Source organism: Anomaloglossus baeobatrachus, chromosome 7 (genome assembly GCF_048569485.1).
Source record: "Anomaloglossus baeobatrachus isolate aAnoBae1 chromosome 7, aAnoBae1.hap1, whole genome shotgun sequence".
NCBI lineage: Eukaryota > Metazoa > Chordata > Amphibia > Anura > Aromobatidae > Anomaloglossus > Anomaloglossus baeobatrachus.
The window spans coordinates 132515078-132529899 of NC_134359.1; the positions used below are offsets into that span (position 1 = coordinate 132515078).

General features: G+C 49.3%; 1 protein-coding gene across 2 annotated transcripts in view; it reads right to left on the reverse strand.

Annotated features, from left to right (window-relative positions):
* MDH1B (malate dehydrogenase 1B) overlaps positions 1–14822 on the reverse strand; it is a 107308-nt gene that overhangs the window by 11129 nt on the left and 81357 nt on the right. Inside the window, exon 9 of one of the 2 annotated variants that reach the window (XM_075319003.1) lies at positions 3930–4002. In XM_075319003.1, coding sequence (XP_075175118.1) covers positions 3930–4002 — 73 coding nt within the window. Of the gene's footprint in view, positions 1–3904; positions 4003–14822 lie in introns of both variants that reach the window. The other variant, XM_075319004.1, reaches the window with a different exon arrangement.

A 14822-nucleotide genomic window follows, 5' to 3' on the forward strand; every position in this document is an offset into this window, starting at 1 on the left:
GATCACCGATGCGGCGCTGCACGGCATTCACACAGCTCCGGCGGCTTTCACTATTTTGAAAAAGCCGGCCGCTCATTAAACAATCTCGTATTCCCTGCTTTCCCCGCCCACCGGCGCCTATGATTGGTTGCAGTGAGACACGCCCCCACGCTAAGTGACAGGTGTCTCACTGCACCCAATCACAGCAGCCGGTGGGCGTGTCTATACTGTGCAGTGAAATAAATAATTAAATAATTAAAAAAACCGGCGTGCGGTCCCCCCCAATTTTAAAACCAGACAGATAAAGCCATACGGCTGAAGGCTGGTATTCTCAGGATGGGGAGCTCCACGTTATGGGGAACCCCCAGCCTAACAATATCAGTCAGCAGCCGCCCAGAATTGCCGCATACATTAGATGCGACAGTTCTGGGACTGTACCCGGCTCTTCCCGATTTGCCCTGGTGCGTTGGCAAATCGGGGTAATAAGGAGTTATTGGCAGCCCATAGCTGCCAATAAGTCCTAGATTAATCATGTCAGGCGTCTCCCCGAGATGCCTTCCATGATTAATCTGTAAGTGACAGTAAATAAACACACACACCCGAAAAAATCCTTTATTAGAAATAAAAAACACAAACATATACCCTGGTTCACCACTTTAATAAGCCCGAAAAAACCCTCCATGTCCGGCGTAATCCAGGATGCTCCAGCGTCGCTTCCAGTTCTGCTGCATGGAGGTGACCGGAGCTGCAGCAGACACAGCCGCTCCTGTCACCTCCACGCAGCAAATGAAGACAGCCGCGCGATCAGCTGAGCTGTCACTGAGGTTACCCGCTGTCACTGGATCTAGCGGTGGCCACGGGTAACCTCAGTGACAGCCGGCTGCTGTGATTGGGTGCAGTGAGACACCTGTCACTCAGCGTGGGGGCGTGTCTCACTGCAACCAATCATAGGCGCCGGTGGGCGGGGAAAGCAGGGAATACCAGATTGTTTAATGAGCGGCCGGCTTTTTCAAAATAGTAAAAGCCGCCGGAGCAGTGTGAATGCCGTGCAGCGCCGCGCCGGCGATCGAGGATCGGTGAGTATGAGAGAGGGGGTAAGAGGGATAGCCTGACATGGATAGAGAGGGAGGGACAGAGATAATGACCGACTGACAGAGATTAGTGAATGACAGACATTGTGAGGCGCTTCAGAACGCAGCTTTTCAGCTGCGCTCTGAAGCGGACCTTTTTTAAGCTGCGGTGCAGAGCGCACACCTGCGCACATAGCCTCAGACATCACAATCGTATGAGGGATGTCACACGTTTCAATTGACTGGGTTCATACAACAAAACGTCCAATGTATGAGGAATAAACGACGTGTATGCGATCACCGTATTTTTGTTCAATCTTGATTGCACGTAGGTGTGACACGCAAATACGTCACGAACGATGCAGGATGTGCGTCACTTACAACTTGACCCCGACGACGGATTGAAAGATTTATTGAAGCATGTAAAGCAGGCATTACAGATTAGTAATGGGGGATCTCATAGAACCATGGCACTGTAGCTAATCTGCCTGGATGTGGATGGCAGAGAAAAATTAATTTTAAGGTTGCAATGCAGGACAGTACAGATGGTGGATAGGCAGCTCCAATCAAGTTCTAGAGAAAATCAAGCTGAACTGCAGGTTTAGGGTGCATCAGTGTCTGCTCAAACTATCATGTCAACATTTGAATGAAATGCAACACTATGGTAGGAGACCCATTAAGAACCTACTACTAATACAAAGGCATAAAAAAGTAAAAAAGCAAGACTGTAGTTGGTCAAAAAGTATGTAAGCCAAAATCCTTCTGGGAAAGTCTCTTGTGGACAGATGAGACCAAGATAGAGCTTTACTGAAAATGGAATGAGGCCCACAAAGAAAAGAACACAGTACCTAACAGTCAAATATGGTGGAGGTTCAAATATGTTTTGTTTTTTTTCTGCTGCCTTTGACACTGAGTGCCTTGACTGTGTGCAAGGCATCATGAAATCTGAAGATTACCAAAGAATTTGGGGTCGCAATGTAGTACCGAGTGTCAGAAAGCTGGGTTTGCGTCCTAGGTCATGAGTCTTCCAGCAGTACAATGACCCAAATATACTTCAAGATGTACCTAGAGTTTTGAAGTGACAGTAATGAGTCCAGATCTAAAGTCCATTGAACACCTGTGGAGAGATCTTAAAATTGCTGTTGGGAGAAGGCACCCTACAAATATGAGAGACCTGGAGCAGTTTGCAAAAGAAGAGTGGTCCAAAATTCCAGTTGAGAGGTGTAAGAAATTTGTTGATGGTTATAGGAAGTGATTGAATGCAACTATTTATACCAGTAGGTCTGCAACCAAATATTTGAGGTTGTAAGTGCCAACAATTTTGTCTGGCCCATTTTTGCAGTTTTATATGAAATTATGTCCAATTTGCCTTTTCTTCTTTGTTTTTTTTTTTGCGTTGTTCCAAAACACACAAAGAAAATAAATATGTGTATAATAAAACACTTGTATTTGCAATAATTATCTGGGAGAAATATTTCATTTTCTGGAACAATTTCAAGGGTGCCAATACTTTTGGCTATGACTATATGCACTATACACTCTGTGTGCTGTATATATACTGTATTTTTCGCTTTATAAGACGCACTTTTGTTTCCCCAAATTTTGGGGGAAAGTAGGGGGTGTGTCTTATAATCCGAATATACGGATTATATACTGCAGGGCCCAGGGGAGGTGGGGGCAGCTCTGGAGCGGTGCTGGAGGCTGAGGCAGGCTGGTGGAGGCTGCTGAAGGCTGCAGGAGGCAGCGGGAGATGTCCTGCTCCCGCTCATATAATATGCTCTGCCGCTGTCCATCACTGTGGTGCTGAAACCGTCCCGCGGTGATGGACTGGGTGAGCGGAGCATATTATATGTGCCTGCGCCCTCCTTTGATGGCACATGCCCACCCTGTGTTTGATATGGCCCCCATGCTGCTGCCATAGTAAAATAAAATACACTTTACTTACCTCCTCCAGCGTGTCTCCCCGGTCTCCTTGCTGCCGCTGTGATCAGGCGCGCAGAGATGATGTCACTCTGCTGTGCCGATCACATGACCGGCACCGAGAAGCAGGAAGTGCAGGAGCTCAGCAGCAAGGAGGGAGACACGAGGGAGGACAACGCTGGAGAAAGTAAGTAAAGAGTTTTTTATTTTACTATGGGCAGCAGCATGGCGGCCATATCAAACACAGGGGGACGTGTGCCATCGATAGGGGGTCATGGGCAGCACAGGGGGATGTGTGCCATCCATAGGGGGCCATGGGCAGCACAGGGGGACGTGTGCCATCCATAGAGGGCCATGGGCAGCACAGAGGGACATGTGCAATCCATAGGAGACCTGTGCCAGCTGTAGGAGACGGGTGCCATCTATAGGAGCCCTGTGCCAGCTGTAGGGGATGTGTGCCAGCAATAGGGGATGTGTGCCATCAATGGGGGACATGTGGCATAACCCGGGGACGTGTGCCAGCACAAGGTGGCTATAATCAATATAAGGGGGCCATATCCAGATTAATGGGGCTAATTTTAGGATGGGGGGGCTATGAGGGATATATACCCTATATGATTTGTTAGACAGACACTGCCATTATAAGACGGATCCCATTTAACATTTAAAAAAAAAAATCTCTATTCTTTCACCAAATTTGGGGGTGCGTCTTATAAAGCGAAAAATACGGTACTTCTTGTCCCGAGCATTTACCAGAAGTGGTCACATTTCCATTGTGCTGTGGATTTATTTCAGAGTTCAATAATGAATTTCTGACTGCAGTATTCTTAAATAATTTATATTTTTTTCCCATTATACTACTACATCTATCCAGTAACAAGTAATCTTTAGGCAAGATATTTCTGGATATCTACATAGAATATGTCTAGACATACATATGCTACACAGTATGATCATTACCGATAACTTCTCCTTTCGGTTCCTCTGAAGCAATTTTTTCTTCTTGAAGATTTCCAAAAGCAATGTTCTTTTCCTAAAATACAGATACAATATTATTAAATAGCAGAAGTAGGTCAAATTTTTTTCATGTATGAGAAAAAAGGAGTGAGGAAATAAATGATTTTCATCAATGTTGAATGAGTTTCAATATATTGTTCCAATTTTCATCAGTTTTCCCTATCTCTGATTTTTTTTTCTAATTTCTCCCATCTAACAGTCCATGAGAAACAGACTGCACTCGGATGGCATCTGAGTGCGGTCTGATTTTTTTCATGGATCCATAGACTTGCACTGACAAATTTCATCCAACACTCAGCCCGTGAAAAATCAGACATGTGACTCTCCCCATTATCTATACTAGGTACAAGTTCCATCTATCAGACGCAAAAATCAGACATCTAAATAAGTAGAGTTGAGCGCGGTTCGTGGTTCGTGGTTCTCCAGTTCTAGGCTCGAGTGATTTTGGGGCCTGTTCTAGATCGAACTAGAACTCGAGCTTTTTGCAAAAGCTCGATAGTTCTAGAAACGTTCGAGAACGGTTCTAGCAGCAAAAAAACAGCTAATTCCTAGCTGGCTTTCCGCTGTAATAGTGTAAGTCACTCTGTGACTCACACTATTATGACATTTCAGTGTATAGTGTGCGTGAACAGCGCCTTCAGATCACTCCTGTTTGTATAATGGCGATAGCCTTTTTTTTTTCTTTCCTTGTCTTCCTTCCCTAAGCGCGTGCGTCTTGTGGGGCGGGCCAGCATGTCAGCCAATCCCAGACACACACACAGCTAAGTGGACTTTTAGCCAGAGAAGCAACGGCATGTGTGATAGGATGTCCATGTCACATATCCCTGCATTATAAAACCGGACATTTTCCTCCAGCACGCCATTATCTCTTCTACGTCCTTGGTGTCAGACATCACTGGCGCAGCTCCGTCCTAACTGAGTCCTATCGCCGATACTGCTGTATACACAGCGCTGGACAGCTTAGGGAGAGCACTTTCTATAAGTCCTTTTAAGGGCTCGTACGGGCAGGGTCAGAGCCATAGGTGACAGGTCCTGAAAACAGAGTAGGTCAGGGATTTCGTCGCTGCATTTCCCCATTAGGAGGGAATAGAAAGGCAGGCTTCCATTCCTCTACCCAGAGCCCCACAATCCTGGCACTGTACCCTCCTGTCCTCTGCACACTCCAACTCATTATCACTAAGCCATTATACTAGCAAACACTCAGTGTACCTAGTGGCATCCTAAACGTGGCTATTGGACTTTTGTGTAGTCACACTAGTAGAAAGATATTTGCAGCACGTCTGCCTGCATTGCACACTCAAACTCTTTTTAACTAAGCCATTATACTAGCAAACAGTCAGTGTACCTAGTGGAATCCTAAACGTGGCTATTGGACTTTTGTGTAGTCACACTAGTAGAAAGATATTTGCAGCACGTCTGCCTGCATTGCACACTCAAACTCTTTTTAACTAAGCCATTATACTAGCAAACAGTCAGTGTACCTAGTGGAATCCTAAACGTGGCTATTGTACTTTTGTCTAGTCACACTAGTGCAAAGATATTTGCAGCACGTCTGCCTGCATTGCACACTCAAACTCTTTTTAACTAAGCCATTATACTAGCAAACAGTCAGTGTACCTAGTGGCATCCTAAACGTGGCTATTGGACTTTTGTGTAGTCACACTAGTGGAAAGATATTTGCAGCACGTCTGCCTGCATTGCACACTCAAACTCTTTTTAACTAAGCCATTATACTAGCAAACAGTCAGTGTACCTAGTGGCATCCTAAACGTGGCTATTGGACTTTTGTCTAGTCACACTAGTGCAAAGATATTTGCAGCACGTCTGCCTGCATTGCACACTCAAACTCTTTTTAACTAAGCCATTATACTAGCAAACAGTCAGTGTACCTAGTGGCATCCTAAACGTGGCTATTGTACTTTTGTCTAGTCACACTAGTGCAAAGATATTTGCAGCACGTCTGCCTGCATTGCACACTCAAACTCTTTTTAACTAAGCCATTATACTAGCAAACAGTCAGTGTACCTAGTGGCATCCTAAACGTGGCTATTGGACTTTTGTGTAGTCACACTAGTGGAAAGATATTTGCAGCACGTCTGCCTGCATTGCACACTCAAACTCATTGTTACTAATACATTATAATACCAAAAATTGAGTAAACTTAGTGGCATACAAGAAGTGGCTGTTGTACTCCATTAGTGCCCCACTGGTGCAAATCTATGTGCAGCACCTCTGCATGACACCCTCCTGCTCTGTTTTTAATAAGCTATAATGATAGCAAAAAAAACTGCCATTTAGTGGCATCATAGAACTGGATGTTGTATTTCATTATTGTCCCACTGGTGCCAAGCTATTTCTAGCACCTGTGCAGGACACCCTCATGCAGATTTTGCTACGCTAATGTTATAGCAAACTCAGGGAATTCATTGCTGCATTTGATAATTCGGAGGGATATAAAGTGAGGCTTTCTTTAGCTTTTCCTTCTGTTCATAGACAGCATCTCCAAGTCCACACCCGAAGAGCAATTTCTCCTCCACGTTTAAGTGTGGAGAGGCAGCTAGTGCGCATGCGTGTGCCGATTTACCCCAGCTGCAGCCTAACTACAGTGTTTCGCCTAGTGAGTATGCTCAGCCTGACTGTGCCATTCCTGACGCTAAGTCTTCATTTCGGGATACAGCGCATGCTCCCACACTTAGGCGGGCTTTGCACACTACGACATCGCAGGTGCGATGTCGGTGGGGTCAAATCGAAAGTGACGCACATCCGGCGTCACTTGCGATGTCGTAGTGTGTAAATCCTAGATGATACGATGAACGAGCGCAAAATCGTCGTCATCGTATCATCGCTGCAGCCTCCGACATTTCCATAATGCCGGGGGAGCGACAGGTACGATGTAGTTCCTCGTTCCTGCGGCCGCACACATCGCTGTGTGTGAAGCCGCAGGAGCGAGGAACTTCACCTTACCTGCCTCCCGGCTGCAATGAGAAGGACGGAGGTGGGCGGGATGTTTACATCCTGCTCATCTCCGCCCCTCCACTTCAATTGGCCGCCTGCCGTGTGACGTCACTGTGACGCCGCACGACCCGCCCCCTAAGGAAGGAGGCGGGTCGCCGGCCAGAGGGACGTCGCACGGCAGGTATGTGCGTGTAAAGCTGCCGTAGCGATAATAATCGCTACGGCAGCTTTCACTATATATCGAACGTGCGACGGGGGCGGGACTATCGCTGCAGCATCGGTAACACATTGTTACCGATGTTGCAACGTGCAAAGCCCGCCTTAGTGTGAAAACCCTCTTTGCACAGGTACTTGCATTCCGTGCCGGGTCTAAGTCCTGTTTTGTGCCTAGACACCATGCTAAAGCTGATAGTCTTTTTTCAGAGACTCTATTTCATGCAACTGACCATGCTCAGGCACTTACTGCATCAGAGACTAGGTCCGGTAATGAACTCTTTGGCCCTGCCCCTGATGTGGGGAGCCCATATAGACCACAGGGCATCAGGTGTCCTGACGATGTGGCCAGGCCACTCCCAAATGGCTTGCAGAGGCCCGCCCCTATGACTTGTCACCTCATTATTGATGGTCAGACGATGACTGGTGAGGTGTTTGGGTCATGACAGCCATGAGGTCATCATTGAAGTTGCGGTTCCAAATAGGACGCTAGTTATGCCACTCATGACGTGTCACTCTGCTTTTGTCTCCAGGAGGTGCATTGTGGTCCACCCTGGTTTGGGGCGGACCCAGGTTATAGAAGGTGCTGGATACAACAAGGAGGTGCGCAGTCTTCTATTATGCTCCGAAAGAGCACACCTCCATGTGTTGAACCCATTGTGGCTTTAGGCCAGAGGTAGGCAGGGATAGGGCGTTGATGCAGGCCGCCACCACAGTTGGTAACGCAGAACGGTTAAGACCAGCTCCTGTCCTACAAGTCCTGCTTGTGCAGCCCAGTGGCATTAACAGGCCTGCTGCTGCTGATGCGCCTGCTGTTCACAGGTGTGGCCCCAATGCACACGGTCAGCGTACTGAATGGCCCCTGTGATGTTAACAGGGAGTTCCTGGGCTGGGTGGGCGTGTGGACCCTGTGACGCTAACAGGGCTCCCAGTCTCAAGATCCGAGTGGCGTCTAACTTGGTTCAGGCTACTATTAGTTTCATAGCCACACAGCTCTGTATCCTCCACCTAACCTTCCAGTTGCCAACCTCTCCTTTTCCATCTGGGAGCACGGTGGACATTGACTGCTGATGGGGATATATACCTTTCTCTTTCTTTTCTTATTAATTTTCGTTATATAGCGGTAACATAGTATATACCACCTTATCCAAATCTGCCAGTCCCACCGTAACAGATGGTGTTTCTTCATCAAATGTTACTTTTGCTTAACCACCAAACCCACGGACCAAAACTTTTTTCCCCTTTCCAACACACCTGTTCCCCTTTTCACCCGCATCTGTCCTTTTTCAACTCATTTTGTATATGACCAAAAGTGCAACTCTGCAGGGACACCGTACTCAATGGCATCTCAGCACAACAGCCACCCCTCGGTCCCTCAGATGTGGACAAGTAAAAGACCATTTCCTCCTATCCATGACAAACCGTTGAGATTCACTCTCTGCAGCACTGGTGTTTAGTGGAAAAGCAGATCTAAGATTGCGTACCACATTCTGCAGATACTCCTGTATACGTGCGTCCATTTCTATGGCAGGAATTATTTCGCCAAATTTTGTCTTGTACCGGGGATCTAACAGTGTGGCAACCCAGTAGTCAGGATTACTTTGAATTCGTACAATCCGAGGGTCATGTTGTAGGTAGTGCAGCAAGAAGGCGCTCATGTGTCTTGTGCATCCAGGAGGACCAAGTCCTTGGTGTGTTGGTGGCAGAGAGGTGAGAATCGTGCCTCCTTCCTCTGCCCTCTCCCCACAACCTCGCACAACCGAAATGTGAGCAAGCTCTCACTCATCTGCTGAGTCTTCCATGCCCATCGCCAGTTCGTCCTCCATTTCTTCATGGGCTCCTGCACCTTCCTCAACACTTTTTGCTGATACTATGCGCCCTTGTTAATCCCTCTCCCTCACCATGACTGCCGCATAGGTGCCGCTGACCATCTGGACCTCGTAGATCTTGTTATCCCTTCCGCATATGACTCCTCCTGTACTTCCTCCCCTTCCTCTTGTCCCAACACCTGACTCCGAATAATAATTACAGTGTGCTCCATCATGTAGATGACCAGAATTGTCACGCTGAGAATGACATTGCCAGTGCTAAACATCTTCGTCGACATTTGTAAACTGTGTAGCAGGGTGCATAGGTCCTTGATCTGACACCACTCCAGCAGCGCGATCTGCACCACCTCTGGATCAAGTTATCCCAGGCTATATGTCATAACGTATTGCAGCAGGGTTCGGCGGTGCTGCCACAAACGCTGCAACATGTGCAGATTCAAATTCCTGCGTGTGGGCACATCGCATTTCAGGCGTTTAACCGCCAGACCTAAAGACTTCTGTAGCGACGAAAGTTGTTGAGCTGCTGTGTGCGCACGATGGAAGTGAGCACATAGCGAGCGTGCCCGCTGCACAAGGCCATGTAGGCCGTGATGGTGTTTTAAAAATTGCTGGAGAATTAGGTTCAACACGTGAGCCATACAAGGCACGTGTGTCACATTGCCCTGACGATGGCCCGCAGCCAGGTTTGCATCATTGCCGCACACGGCTGTTAAGTCACCAACGGAGTACGCTCCGTCAATTTGTACTCCGGTCGCCAGGTGACAACGTGTTCCTTTCATGCATAGTGCTGATGATGGGAGAGGAGTCGATGCCAGCGGCGCAGGTGGACGCAGGTTATGCTCACCCACTGGGCTGCATTACCTTGACAGATGCAGAATCTCTGGCTCAATGTAGCTGGTGGGTATCTCACAGATGAAATACCATCATTCAGCTACAACCAATGGGAAGACACCACACCCTTTTTTATGCCCATCCTGTCTGCAGACCACTGCCAGACATAGCTCTGCTTTTACCCCCAGTTCAGTTTTATGATTTTGTGTGCTTGTTACCTGACTACTTTTCCTGCTTGCTGTTTATGTACCTTGTTGGCCGATCCGCATTTCACCTCTGCTTGTTTTCTGATTAAGTCCTGGCCGTCCCATTCTGTTCCTGTTCCTCAATTAATGTTTTGACCCTGCCTGACTACTATTCTCTGGAACTGCAGCCTTCCACAGGTATTAATCACCTTGGGCCCTGTGTAATTCCTAATCCCTATATAGGGGTTAAAGGGTTTCAGGGTTCTAGGGGTCCTGCTTGGTGAGTGGCTTCCCTCTAGCCTATCATTTACAGCCCATCTGAGTGTGTGGATCAAGGAAGGCGTTACACCGTGCTCTCTGCAGAAGGCCATGTGGGCCAGGATAGTGCTTTAAAAATTGCTGGACAACCAGGTTCAACACATGAACCACACAAGGCACGTGTGTCACATTGTCACAGCGAAGGGCCGCACCCATGTTTGCATCATTGTCGCACCCAGCCTTCCCTGGCTGCTGGTTGAGTGGAGACAACCATTGATGAAACTCGGTCTCCAGAGCTAACCGTCCACAACTTCTCAGCGGTGTGACTCACATTTCCCATACATTTCAAAGTAAACCTTTGACCGCCTGATGGCATTGAGCTCTGCTGCCAGCATAGTAAGGAGGTGTGTGGTATTCCTTGTGCGCAGTTACAAGGAAGGGTGGCCTGACCACACAGGGTTTGCGCCAAGGTGGAGGACCCACATGAGGTTGAAGAGGCAGAAGCAGTGTATTAACTTCTACATACAGAAGAAGGATTGAAACAACTCGTGGGGACGGCAAGACTTGTACAGCAGACCCTTCTCCATCTCTCCCCACAGTAACCCATTGCCCAGTCAGCGACATGTAACGCCCCTGTCCATGCTTACTGGGCCAATTATCTGTGGTGAAATGCACCCTGTCACACAGAGTTTCTCAAGGAATCAGTGATGTTTAGTGCGACATGCTGGTGTAGCGCGTGCACGCCTTTGTTGGAGAAGGAGTGGCGCCTGGGCATCGGCTCTTGGGGCACTGCGATGGGCATAAGGTCTCGTAAATCCTCGGTTAAAAAGGTTGGAAAGGCAGCATTTTGGTAGCCAACAGTTTCCAGATGCTGAAAGTCAACCTCTAAGCCATGTCATGCCCTTCTAAAAGCATGTAAAACACAGTAAGGGGACTCCAACCACAGTCTCCCTCGTTGCCACTAACTGGGCCACACACACCCCACTTGACTGGCATCGGTTGACCCCCCTTTTGAATAAGAAACAGATGCTTTGCATGAAGCACTCTCAAAAATACGCGAGCCTTTCCCGTCCCCTGGCTGACCCAGGGGAAGAAAAGTCCTCTGAGAGCCATGACTTGTTCATCTTGGTTCTTTTAGAAACACAGCGAGGGGACTCCAACCACAGTCTCCCTCGTTGCCACTAACTGGGCCACACACACCCCACTTGACTGGCATCGGTTGACCCCCCTTTTGAATAAGAAACAGATGCTTTGCATGAAGCACTCTCAAAAATACGCGAGCCTTTCCCGTCCCCTGGCTGACCCAGGGGAAGAAAAGTCCTCTGAGAGCCATGACTTGTTCATCTTGGTTCTTTTAGAAACACAGCGAGGGGACTCCAACCACAGTCTCTCTCGTTGCCACTAACTGGGCCACACACACCCCACTTGACTGGCATCGGTTGACCCCCCTTTTGAATAAGAAACAGATGCTTTGCATGAAGCACTCTCAAAAATACGCGTGCCTTTCCCGTCCCCTGGCTGACCCAGGGGAAGAAAAGTCCTCTGAGAGCCATGACTTGTTCATCTTGGTTCTTTTAGAAACACAGCGAGGGGACTCCAACCACAGTCTCCCTCGTTGCCACTAACTGGGCCACACACACCCCACTTGACTGGCATCGGTTGACCCCCCCTTTGACTAAGAAACAGATGCTTTGCATGAAGCACTCTCAAAAATACGCGTGCCTTTCCCGTCCCCTGGCTGACCCAGGGGAAGAAAAGTCCTCTGAGAGCCATGACTTGTTCATCTTGGTTCTTTTAGAAACACAGCGAGGGGACTCCAACCACAGTATCCCTCGTTGCCACTAACTGGGCCACACACACCCCACTTGACTGGCATCGGTTGACCCCCCTTTTGAATAAGAAACAGATGCTTTGCATGAAGCACTCTCAAAAATACGCGTGCCTTTCCCGTCCCCTGGCTGACCCAGGGGAAGAAAAGTCCTCTGAGAGCCATGACTTGTTCATCTTGGTTCTTTTAGAAACACAGCGAGGGGACTCCAACCACAGTCTCCCTCGTTGCCACTAACTGGGCCACACACACCCCACTTGACTGGCATCGGTTGACCCCCCTTTTGAATAAGAAACAGATGCTTTGCATGAAGCACTCTCAAAAATACGCGTGCCTTTCCCGTCCCCTGGCTGACCCAGGGGAAGAAAAGTCCTCTGAGAGCCATGACTTGTTCATCTTGGTTCTTTAAGAAACACAGCGAGGGGACTCCAACCACAGTCTCCCTCGTTGCCACTAACTGGGCCACACACACCCCACTTGACTGGCATCGGTTGAGCCCCCTTTTGAAAAAGAAAAAGATGCTTTGCATGAAGCACTCTCAAAAATACGCGTGCCTTTCCCGTCCCCTGGCTGACCCAGGGGAAGAAAAGTCCTCTGAGAGCCATGTCCACATTGTCAGTGGACAGACACGTGTGCTTATCTGCCAGCAGACCCCCAGCAGCACTGAAGACAGGTTCCGAGAGAACGCTGGCTGCAGGACACGACAAGATCCCCAAGGCGTACGTGGCGAGCTCAGGCAATTTATCCAGATTGGAAGCCTAAAATGAGCAGGGCTCAAGTTGCACAATAATGGAATCGATGTTTCCTTGCATATACTCATATATCTGTGTGTCCTCCTCTTTTTCCTTGTCCAGCTGTTTTGTTTTCGCATGAGTATATGTCCTTGTCACTTTCCCATGTGTTTGAGTTGTTTGTCACCTTTTGGACACCTTTGAGGGTGTTTTCTAGGTGTTTTTATGTGTTTGTGATTGCCTGCCATTGTTTCCTATGCAGTTCGAGTTCGGTTCGTCGAACGTTCGACGAGCCAAACTCGAACGGGACCTCCGTTCGGCGAGCCGACCTCGAGCCGAACCGGGACCGGTTCGCTCATCTCTATAAATAAGCCCTTATGGGTCAACAGATCAAAGTGTTTAAAGGTACAAAAAAAATAGAAAAAACACTTTGAATTCTTTTAAAACTTTTGTGCAACATGGAGTTGCACAACAATTTAGCGACTTTCGGGTTTTTAGGCCAGTGTCAACCAGCTCTGCCAAAAGTGGTGGAGCTGGGATTAAGGCAGCATGGTGAGTGGCTACTGCCGCCCATTAAATGCATCAAAAGTGTTAACATTTCTTATGTCAGAATTGTTACTGCAGTCTCTGAGCCACTGTGTTAGGGCCAGGTGGACGGGCAGGCCCAGGAGGTGGATCCACTGGACCGAACTCCTTGATGATGGTAAGGGGTCCGGTGGCTGGAGCACTACAGGTAGCAGAACAGTCCGTGTACAAGAGGAGAATGCAGAAGTCCCTGGGACCACGGAGTCACTGATGGTAGTCCGGATGACGGAGCTCAGGTTCGGAGGCCAAGATGTTTTCAGGCGGAGTCCGGAACCGATGGAGCGAGCAGACGGGTCACCGCAGGGATCAGAGATGGAACGGACTGTCAGGATGGCAGATGAACAGCGTTCGGGGTTCGGGATCTGGCAGAACCGGGTGGCGAAGCAGGATCGGCTCTAGAAGAGAGAGAGGTGAGTATCTCACAGAAACACAAGGAGACCTGACTCCTAGCTTGGGAAACACGAAGAACAGGCCCCGCCCACTTGGACATTAAACCCCTTTATACCCTGTACCTGCATGTTCAATTTCCTGTTAGTGGACGCTGGCCCTTTAAGAGAGGGTCAGTGACCGCGCGCGCGCCCTAATGCGCATGCGCGCGGCCCGGGTGCCAGAAGCCAGAGGAGGGAGCGGTGAGGAGGAAGCAAGAGAGCCGGGCTGGGGCTGGGTTGCCATCGGACGCCGGGAGCGGGGACCGGGCTGCCTGGGGACCGCAGGCAATGGGGCAGGAAGGCTGTGGAGCAGGGGACCAGGAAGCCTGGCACGGGAGCGGCGGAGCGCAGCAGGGGAGCCGGTGAGTGTGACAGGGGACCCGGGGAGCGTGACAGGGGACCCGGGGAGCGTGACAGGGGACCCGGGGAGCGTGACAGGGGACCCGGGGAGCGTGACAGTACCCCCCCCCCCACGCCCCCCTCCCCGCAATCGGGACAGGAAGGCACGGATCAAAGGAGTACCCACATTCTCCCGGGGTTCCCAGGACCTATCCTCAGGACCATAGCCAGCCCAGTCCACCAGGAAGAACTGTCGGCCCCGTACGGTTTTCATGGCCACGATATCCCTTACCGCATAGATGTCGTCATCGGCAATAGGAGGAGGAGCCGAACTGGCAGCAGCGGAGAAGGGACCAAGGACAACCGGCTTGAGCAGGGAGACGTGGAAGGAGTTGGGTATCCTCATCGTGGCCGGGAGCTGCAGCTTGTAGGAGACCTCATTGATCTTGGCGAGGACTTGAAACGGCCCGGTGTAGCGAGGTCCCAGCTTGTAGGATGGTAGCTTCAATCGGACGTACTTGGAAGCAAGCCAGACGAGATCTCCTGGAGAGAAACACGGAGGGTCCAGACGCCTCTTGTCTGCGTGCCTCTTCATCCGCAGGGAAGCACGTCCAAGGGATGCCTTGACAGAGTCCCAAATTGTTGCAAAGTCAC